This window comes from Gymnoscopelus microlampas, assembly GCF_963454915.1.
Source record: "Gymnoscopelus microlampas genome assembly, chromosome: 13".
In the NCBI taxonomy this organism is placed as follows: Eukaryota; Metazoa; Chordata; class Actinopteri; order Myctophiformes; family Myctophidae; genus Gymnoscopelus; species Gymnoscopelus microlampas.
The window spans coordinates 3884601-3894600 of NC_139950.1; the positions used below are offsets into that span (position 1 = coordinate 3884601).

A 10000-nucleotide genomic window follows, 5' to 3' on the forward strand; every position below is an offset into this window, starting at 1 on the left:
CTGCCTTGAAACCACAGGGTTGCTGGTTCGAATCCCACCTCAGGTAGACTTCATTATAATTGCATTGCACACAACATGACTGTATCAATGAGGAACATATCTATCACTTTGACCAGTAAGCTCCGCCCTTAGATTGTCTGCAATTTTGAGCAGTTTGAAAAACATTTAAATCCAGCATTTCTGAGCAATTTGCGTGAAAGTGTGTCATGTGTGTGAACTCCCTTTTCATCAGTTCGGGTCTGTTGGCCCAATGGCTTAATCATCTGCCTTGATACCACAGGGTCGCCGGTTCAAATCTCACCTCATGCAGACCTCAACTCAATTGCATTGCACACAACATGACTGTATCAATGAATAAACATGCAATTGTTAAATGAAACGCTTATTGAGAGTAGTTGTTTTCAATGTATGATGTACTTCATTCCCTCTTTTGTTTTGTTTTGTTTTGTTGGATTCTCCCTTCTCACTGACCAAGGCTGTGGATTGAATAGCTTGATCAATACAGTGTTAGTCTCATGTGCCAAAGGTCCACGGTTCAAACCCCACTCGTCACAGTTTACATTTAAATTGCATTATACAAAACATGACCCTGTTAATTCAGACATGTGCAATTTTTAAACAATACCATGAATTGCTTTTGAGAGTAGTTGTTTTTATGTATGACATACTTTCTTGTGAAAATAGCTGATCTACAATCTCACACCTTTTTAGATAGCAACGCGTTGTGAGCTTGTAGATCGACTATTTTCACTAGTTTCCATTCCGAAATGTATTGAGCAGTTTGAAAAACATTTAAACCAAGGATTTCTGAGCAATTTGCGTGAAACTGTGTCAAATAAATGTTTGAGGCCCTTTTTCACAGGTTCAGGTGTGTTGGTTCAATAGCTTGATCGCTTAATCATCTGCCTTGAAACCACAGGGTCGCCGGTTTGAATCCCACCTCATGTAGACTTATAATTGCATTGCACACAACATGACTGTATCAAAAAATGCATGTGCAATTGTTAAAAATAACGAGAAATGTATACTTGAAAGTAGTTATTTTTAATGCATGACGTACTTCATTCGCCCTTTTGTTTTGTTTTGTTAGATTCTCCTTTCTCACTGTCTGATCCTGTGGATTCAATAGCTCCACCAGTAGAGTGTGAGCCTCATGTGCCGAAGGTCCCTGGTTCAAATCCCACTAATTACAGTTTACATTTAAATTGCATTGTACAAAACATGACCCTGTTAATTCAGACATGTGCAACTTTTAAACAATAACATGAAATGCTTTTATGAGATTAGTTTTTTTTTTTATGTACAACATACTTTCTTGTGAAAATAGCCAATCTACAATCTCACAACTTTTCAGATAGCAACACATTGTCAGCTTGTAGATCAACTATTTTCACTACTTTCCATTCCAAGAACACAAAACAAAACTTTATTGCTAAATATTTGTCAACCAGTAATCTAGAGTAGTTAGCAAAACAGAGGCTTGGTTCATAACGGACTGAAAAACCTATAGATATCAACAGATACCATCAGGGAGGCTATATTTCTAGTTCAATAAGAAGAGAGGCAGCCTGTGAATCCATAGGTCGCTGGTTTGATCCCTGTCCCCAACAATGCATTGAGGTGATCATTATTTGGAATTCTTACTTTGTTACAAACATACTCCTGGTAGCCTGTCTGTCTGTCTGTCTGTCTGTCTGTCTGTCTGTCTGTCTGTCTGTCTGTCTGTCTGTCTGTCTGCCTCTCTCTCACTCTGTCACTGTCTGTCTGCCAATCTGCCACTCTGTCACTGTCTGCCAGTCTGCCACTCTGTCATTGTCTGTCTGTCTGCCAGTCTGCCAGTCTGCCAGTCTGCCAGTCTGCCACTCTGTCACTGTCTGTCTGTCTGCCTGCCAGTCTGCCACTCTGTCACTGTCTGTCTGTCTGCCAGTCTGCCACTCTGTCACTGTCTGTCAGTCTGCCAGTCTGTCACTCTGTCACAGTCTGTCTGTCTGCCAGTCTGCCACTCTGTCACTGTCTGTCTGTCTGCCAGTCTGCCACTCTGTCACAGTCTGCCTGTCTGCCAGTCTGCCACTCTGTCACTGTCTGTCTGTCTGCCAGTCTGCCAGTCTGCCACAGTCTGTCTGTCTGCCAGTCTGCCAGTCTGCCACTCTGTCACAGTCTGCCAGTCTGCCAGTCTGCCACTCTGTCACTGTCTGTCTGTCTGCCAGTCTGCCACTCTGTCACAGTCTGTCTGTCTGTCTGTCTGCCACTCTGTCACAGTCTGCCAGTCTGCCAGTCTGCCACTCTGTCACAGTCTGCCAGTCTGCCACTCTGTCACAGTCTGCCAGTCTGCCACTCTGTCACTGTCTGTCTGTCTGCCAGTCTGCCACAGTCTGTCTGTCTGCCAGTCTGCCAGTCTGCCACTCTGTCACAGTCTGCCAGTCTGCCACTCTGTCACTGTCTGTCTGTCTGCCAGTCTGCCAGTCTGCCACTCTGTCACAGTCTGTCTGTCTGCCAGACTGCCACTCTGTCACAGTCTGCCAGTCTGCCACTCTGTCACAGTCTGCCACTCTGTCACAGTCTGCCAGTCTGCCAGTCTGCCACTCTGTCACTGTCTGTATGTCTGTCTGTCTGCCAGTCTGCCAGTCTGCCACAGTCTGTCTGTCTGCCAGTCTGCCAGTCTGCCACAGTCTGTCACAGTCTGCCAGTCTGCCACTCTGTCACAGTCTTCCAGTCTGCCAGTCTGCCACTCTGTCACAGTCTGCCAGTCTGCCACTCTGTCACAGTCTGCCAGTCTGCCAGTCTGCCAGTCTGCCACTCTGCCAGTTTTCTCGAAACCGCTCATTGCTGCTTGCAGCTATATTTCTCAGTTGAAATTCAACTTGTGTTCTTCATAGATGTGATATTTAATCAGACACCTGAACATTTCTACGTCCAAAAGTACTAAACACAAAGCAACATACGTAGTCAATATAATCATCCTACCAGGAATGCCAGCGCAGGTCACCTCAAATTCAATCAGTGCATTCAGAATCAGAATCAGAATCAATCTTTATTGTCACATCACATTACAAGTAAGTGGGTGAAATTCTTGGTTGTGCAGGCTCATCATTGCAGTTAAAGATAGTCATCTCATACGGAGAGAGGAGAAGCATACAGTGCATAAATGACTAAACTACATATATAAATCTATAATAAAGTGAGTGAGTGCATACAAGTGTTTACAAGAAATGTCCCTTTTAGAGCACATTTCACAGTTCTGTGCAGTGTCACCAGACTTTAATTTCTGTTCAGCAGCCGGATTGCTGCGGGGTAGAAACTGTTCAATAATCTGGTGGTACTGCTCGCCAGGCTCCTGTACCGTTTGCCTGGCCGTGGGTGCAGCAGTGGCTCGAACAGATTATGGCTTGGATGGTAAAGGTCCTTGATGATGTTTTCGGCCTTAGCCACACAGCGCTTCTCGTGTATTTCCTGGAGGGGGGGAAGCTCCCCTCCCACGATGCGCTGCGCTGTTCGCACCACTCTCTGCAGTGTTTTCCGTTCCGCTGCGGTGCAGTTCCCAAACCAGGCTGTGGTGCCGCTCGTCAGAACGCTCTCAATGGTGCTGTTATAGAACGCTCTGAGGATACGGGGTCTCACTCTGAACTTCAATAATAATAATTCAATAATGTTTTAGAACTCACTGCCACTGCTGATATATATCCACACACAAAACAAATTGTCATTCAAAAAATCACACTCTGTGTGAAGAGAGTGGTGCCTTTGATGAGCCCTGTATTGTCATCACCCGTGTTGTCATCAATGTTTGTTTATTGCACAGACATACATACATACGGACACACGGACAAAGTCACGTATAGGAGTGGTTGGCACCACTCAAAAATGACTAAAGACACATCTAATGCTATCAGCTATACCGTCAGCATTAATTACTGTTCACTTTATTTGACTTTTTGCATTTATTTTTTCCCATTACTTAATTCTTCTCCTAATTTAAAAAGGAGGGGGTCTTTCTGAAGCTACTTTGTCCCAGTGGTGGAAAAGTACTAAAATGTTTTACTTAAGTAAAAGTATCAATACTGCAAGGAAGAAATACAATGTAGAAAGTTGGTATCAAAATGTACTTAAAGTATCAAAAGTAAAAGTACAACAAATGTTTGAAAATAGCAGATCCACAAGCTCACAACGCGTCGCGATGCGACGCGTTGTGATCTTGTAGATCGGCTATTTTCAAATAGCCTAGGTATAAAATAGGGCTAAAGTGGTTAATGTATGTTTTATATTGTATAATTTATCGGCAATGTAACTAGTAAATAAAGTTTTCAAATAATTGTAGTGGAGTGAAAGTACAATAGTTGCCTCTGAGATGTAGTGGAGTAGAAGTAAAAGTATAGACAATTGGAAATACTCTAGTAGTAAAGTAAAAATCACACCCTGTGTGAAGGTAGCGGCGCCTTTGATACATTATGTCATCGATATGTGTTTATAATGTGTTTATAGCCACGTGTCACGTGAAGCTTGACCAATCACTTTGTTGACGGGTCTGACCAATCAGAACGTTGACGGGTCTGACCAATCAGAACGTTGACGGTGAACACGGACAAAGTCAGGTATAGAGCAGGATCCTATACCTAAAGGTATAGAACGGCTGACCAATCAGAACGTTGACGGGTCTGACCAATCAGAACGTTGACGGTGAACACGGACAAAGTCAGGTATAGAGCAGGATCCGCTCTAAAGGTATAGAGCGGCTGACCAATCAGCACGTTGACGGGTCTGACCAATCAGAACGTTGACGGGTCTGACCAATCAGAACGTTGACGGTGAACACGGACAAAGTCAGGTATAGAGCAGGATCCGCTTTATACCTAAAGGTATAGAGCGGCTAGCGCCGCTAAAAATACCTCAAAATTGTACTTATGTACAGTACTTAGTTACTTTACACCACTGCTTTGTCCATAGTTCCTCCTGAGATGTTGTCAGGCGCTGGACATGGCTGAGAGAGGACGTTTCTCCTTGTCTTCAGTGGGGTTTTTCCCCCCTGTATGTTGACCATAGAGAAGGTGACACTGAAAAGTGATCATGTTTCACACGTTACATAATATACAGTAGGGGCACAGGATTAGTATGTCTCTGTGGCCCAGTGTCACCTTTGGGACCCAGAATTCCTGGCCTTGTCTCACATGCACAATATTACATGTCTCTCTCTCTCTCTCTCTCTCTCTCTCTCTCTCTCTCTCTCTCTCTCTCTCTCTCTCTCTCTCTCTCTCTCTCTCTCTCTCTCTCTCTCTCTCTCTCTCTCTCTGCAGTGAGCTCCAACCAGTCCCATGGGGAGTACCCAGACTGTCGGAGTGACAGGGAGTCCGTCGGGGACGCCTCACTCCTGGTGTCCCCTCTGGTGGTGGCAGGCATCGTCATAGGTCTGCTTATTACTTTTATTAGAGGTCTGCTCCTCTAACTGTCCTGTCTAATAATAACACTTATATAAATAATGATAGTTATTATTAATGAATATTAATAACAATATGCATTAATAATTAATTGTTATCAATAATAATAATACATATTATTATTAATATGTTTTAATAATAATAATCATAATTATTATCATGGTCATAGGTCTGGTCCTCTTCCTCTCCTGTGTCACCATCATCGTTGGAAGCCTGCGTAAGGACAGCCGCCTAAGAAACCCCCACCTCAGAGCTACATATGGTGAGTTAAAGACCTGGTGGGAGGGAGAGAGGGCCAGAGCATGTTTGTTACTACGTTGCTTATTTCTAACCTAAAGCCGGTGGGTGGATGGACCTACCTTTGAAGGGATACAGTACAAACACACACACGCACGCACGCATGCACACGCACACACACATCATTGTCATCAATATACTTACAAAACCAAATGTAATGTTTTTTTTATTTATTGCACGCTCATACAAGCTCATACAAGCTTGCAACATGTAATGACTGGTTGTGAGCCCTGGGGGACCCCGGTCAACTAAATAGGGGGGGTTGGGACACACACACGTACTCAGTTGGCTACTTGGGATCGATTCCCATCTCCCCTTGTTCACACTGAGCAGCACTGGACGATAACTATAACTATCGTTCACCATTGTATTTTTTTTTAATAGTTGGTGTGAACTCTGCCATCCACTTGACTTAGAACGATTTCTTTTTTTAAAAAGAGGGCGCTCTTACGCAACTTAGGAATGATGCCTCGACGCCGATAGAAGGAATGGACGGATTATGACGTCATCCCAAAAAAACGTCCCTTCCGTCCACTCCTATATTAGGATTTGTAGAAAAACACTTCCAGCTCGGATTCTTTTTTTATGGGTGAAAACGAGCCATTTTCAACGGGCGATAGCAACAAAATGGTCGATCGCGGTAAAAAAGAAAAGTGTTCCAGTGGATAGACAAGACCCTCCCCCACCCCCCGGGCACTTATAGGCTCTAATGTAACCTGACTGTGCATCGCGAGTTCGAGTCCCGTTCCCGACGATCTTTGCTGCATGTCTCTCCCCGTCTCTCTCTCGCTGTTTCCTGTCCATCTGTACTGTACACTATAAATAAAGGCAGAAAAAACAACGAAAAAAAAAGCTCAGATGTGAAACCTTTACTTTAATGCTATTAAAAATGGACTCTGTGACTGTTAACCTTTAAGACAAAGCACCTGGTGAACACCCTAACAACGTACCACTGCCTGGGGCTCTGCTTCTAAGTGCTTCCCAGAGGATATAATGTGCTGTGTACAGCACAGGCTGGAGACATTTGTTTTCCCGTTCCAATTTGAAACCAACTTCAACTCATACACTCGTACCAATAAACCAGCTATTTCCTATCTTTTAAAATAACGTTTTGTGCCAGAAACCCCCCCCCCCCCCCCCGTCATCACCGTCATCACCTGGTGACGTCATCACCTGGTGACATCACAATGATGTCATCACGACCATGTCCTTTAAAATTAATCGTCAAACAAACATGAGACTTTTACCGAAATAACCACTGCTTGCAGCGACTTCCCCTGAAAAGCAGTTGTCAGCACTACTGAACAGACTGACTTCCTGCCGCTGGGATTGCAGCTGGCGATCAATTTGCTATATTATATCAACAGTCATAGGCTTCCTTGATCGGCCAGCCTAACTCCATCGGCTTTGTAAAACCTTTGCACATCACCAAATGGCGGATGACGCCGGTGGTAGACGAGGTTCTCGCGGAGGTTTTGTCGGCGGGGGCCGCGGACGCGGCCGCAGAGGCCGCGGAGCCAGGGGCGGCAAGTCCGATGTCAAGGAGTGGGTTCCGGTCACCAAACTGGGCCGCCTCGTCAAGGAGGTGAAGTGAAGATCACGTCCCTGGAGGAGATCTATCTCAACTCCCTGCCCGTTAAGGAGCCAGAGATCGTCGACTTCTTCCTGGGCTCTGCTCTGAAGGACGAGGTTCTGAAGATCATGCCTGTCCAGAAGCAGACCGGAGCCGGACAGCGCACCAGGTTCGAGGCCTTTGTCGCCATCGGAGACCACGACGGTCACGTGGGCCTGGGCGTGAAGTGCTCCAAGGAAGTGGCCACCGCCATCCGCGGTGCCACCGTGCTGGCCAAGCTGTCCGTCGTGCCCGTCAGGCGAGGCTACTGGGGCGACAAGATGGGAAAGCCCCACACGGTGCCCTGCAAGGTGACCGGTCGTTGCGGCTCCGTCGTGGTGCGTCTGATCCCCGCCCCCCGCGGTACCGGCATCGTGTCCGCCCCCGTGCCCAAGAAGCTGCTCGCGATGGCCGGCATCGACGACTGCTACACGTCTGCCAGCGGGTGCACTGCCACGCTGGGCGACTTTGCCAAGGCAACCTTCGACGCCATCTCCAAGACTTACAGCTACCTGACCCCTGACCTCTGGAAGGAGACGGTCTTCACCAAGTCTCCCTACCAGGAGTTCACCGACCATCTGGCCAAGGCTCACACAAGGGGTGTCTGTGGGTAGCCAGGTTGCTAAATGCATCCTTCCCTCCTAAAACGTTAGTTTTTTTAACAGAATAAAATGTTCTGAAACAAAAGCAAAGTATACTTACGGTTAAAGAGGTTGAACTGATTTTGATGCTGTGTATTAACTTATTCACTAGCAGAAAAAAACATTGTCTATAATATAGAATAATATTTTTCACAATCCACGGATCGCTTTAAAAGAGTCTTGTAGAATCGGAAGGGGGGGGGGTGCAGTCGTGATCATCCATTGACAGTTGAATGTCGGTTGTTTTCACCAAAAAGCACTCAAAGCAGAGAAAAAGGCATTCTTCAAGATCCATTAGAATGGAAGTGAATGTGGCTGTTTTTTTTGCGATCACGTGTTTTGCTGCTTCACTGGAAGTCAAATGGTGACTCATAGGTTAGAGAAGAGTGCCATCTAGCGTCTAACACTGAAAACATCAAAACACATCATTGGCAGTGAATGAGTTAACACATTTTGCTGGGGACCACTGGAGTCCCCCCTAGGACTCCTGGGGGTCCCCGGATCCCAGTTTGAGAACCGATGAGTTAGTGGAACGCCATTGGGTACCCCACGTAATAACGTCATCATGCAATGACATTACGACCATGTCCTTTAAAATGAATCGTCAAACTAACAAAGGATCATTTAGCTGCCGTAACCAGGATATCGGCCTGCCTTGGTACTTTCCCGACGACTAGCTGTCAACACTGCTTAACAGACTGTCTGCCTGGACTGGGATTGCACCTTGATCTGCCAACCTAACTCATCGGCTTTGTAAAACAAACCCTTTGCGTGACATTTCCAGTTCTCTTCGACCCGAGCACCCAGCAGGCATTATTACACCAACATGGCACCAAAGGCGAAGAAAGGAGCTATCCCTGCTGAGACAGAAGCCAAGTCAAACGCCCTGGAGGACGAGGAGGCTGTGCTGAAAGGGGAAAAAAGGACTTCTCCCACTTTCCGTCGCCCCCAGACCCAACGTCTGCAAAGACAGCCCAAGTATCCTCGCCAGAGCGCTCCCGGTAGGAACACGTTGGACCACTATGCCGTCATTAAGTTCCCTCTCACAACGGAGTCGGCCATGAAGAAGATCGAGGTCACCAACACGTTGGTGTTTATCGTTGACGTGAAGGCCAGCGCGCGACAGATCAAACACGCCGTCAAGAAGCTTTACGACATCGATGTGGCCAAAGTCAACACGCTCGTCGGGCCCGACGGCCAGAAGAAGGCGTACGTTTGCCTGGCTCCCGATCACGATGCGTTGGACGTGGCGAACAAGATCGGCATCGTCTAAACCAGTGGTTCTCATCAATTTGGGGGGTCCTCGAAATTAAAACCTTCTGGCTACAGCCCCCATCTCAAAATATTTTGTGCCAGATTTTTGGGGATTTTTTTTTTTTGCATCTGACCACCAAAGGTTAACGAAAAGAAAAACAGTGTATTTATTATTTCACATAAAATAAATTACAGGCTACTTACTCAATTGGGGTCAATTTCTTGATAAAATATTTCTTCATCTGTGACAAAACGTTCTACATTTGCACATCAGTTCTCAGACACCACTTGTTCAAATTAGACATTTTCATTTGTCGATAGATTCACCCAACACGCCATGTGACTTTTCCGGAAGGGATGTCTCGTTTGTGTCTGCAGAAATGGCAGAAATACAACAATAGTATGTAGTGGGTCTGCAAATATTCCAAATTTTGCGTGAAGAATATTATGAAATAAATATTAAGTATGGCGGATTAAAATAAGTGTTTTCATGGCAGACACACGTAATTATTGCGAACGTCCAAGTGGAGCCTACTATGAAACCCTGCTCGGCTTGTGTGTGTGTGTGTGTGTGTCTGTGCTGGCTCTGTGTGCAATATTGTGTGCGTGGCGTGCACTGCCTGTGTGCAGCCGCCAGAGTGCGCCAGAGTGCAGCTACGGTCAAAACTCACACACACACAGACACAAGTCCGTAAATACACAATATTTTCGAGCTGTGTTCGCTTCCAGCGTTCGCGCGTCTTGTTATTATTAAGTATGGTGGATTA

The 10000-nt window shown here is 45.8% G+C and overlaps 2 protein-coding genes and 1 pseudogene across 3 annotated transcripts in view; all 3 read left to right on the plus strand.

The window, feature by feature from the left end:
* The window catches only part of bean1 (brain expressed, associated with NEDD4, 1), a gene marked incomplete at both ends in the record, with an annotated part of 68191 nt that overhangs the window by 26088 nt on the left and 32103 nt on the right, over positions 1–10000 (plus strand). Inside the window, 2 exons of the mRNA XM_084075498.1 lie at positions 5289–5399; positions 5599–5691. Of these exons, the coding sequence (XP_083931624.1) occupies positions 5289–5399; positions 5599–5691 (204 nt within the window). The remainder of the gene's footprint in view (positions 1–5288; positions 5400–5598; positions 5692–10000) is intronic.
* LOC311058071 (small ribosomal subunit protein uS5-like) lies at positions 7159–7952 on the plus strand (annotated as a pseudogene). The gene has a single exon. The product of its transcript is annotated as a small ribosomal subunit protein uS5-like (transcript).
* LOC311058072 (large ribosomal subunit protein uL23-like) lies at positions 8806–9252 on the plus strand (the record flags this gene model as incomplete). The annotated part of the gene is made up of 1 exon (XM_084075379.1): positions 8806–9252. One exon carries the CDS (start codon positions 8806–8808, stop codon positions 9250–9252), a length of 447 nt encoding a protein of 148 aa, XP_083931505.1.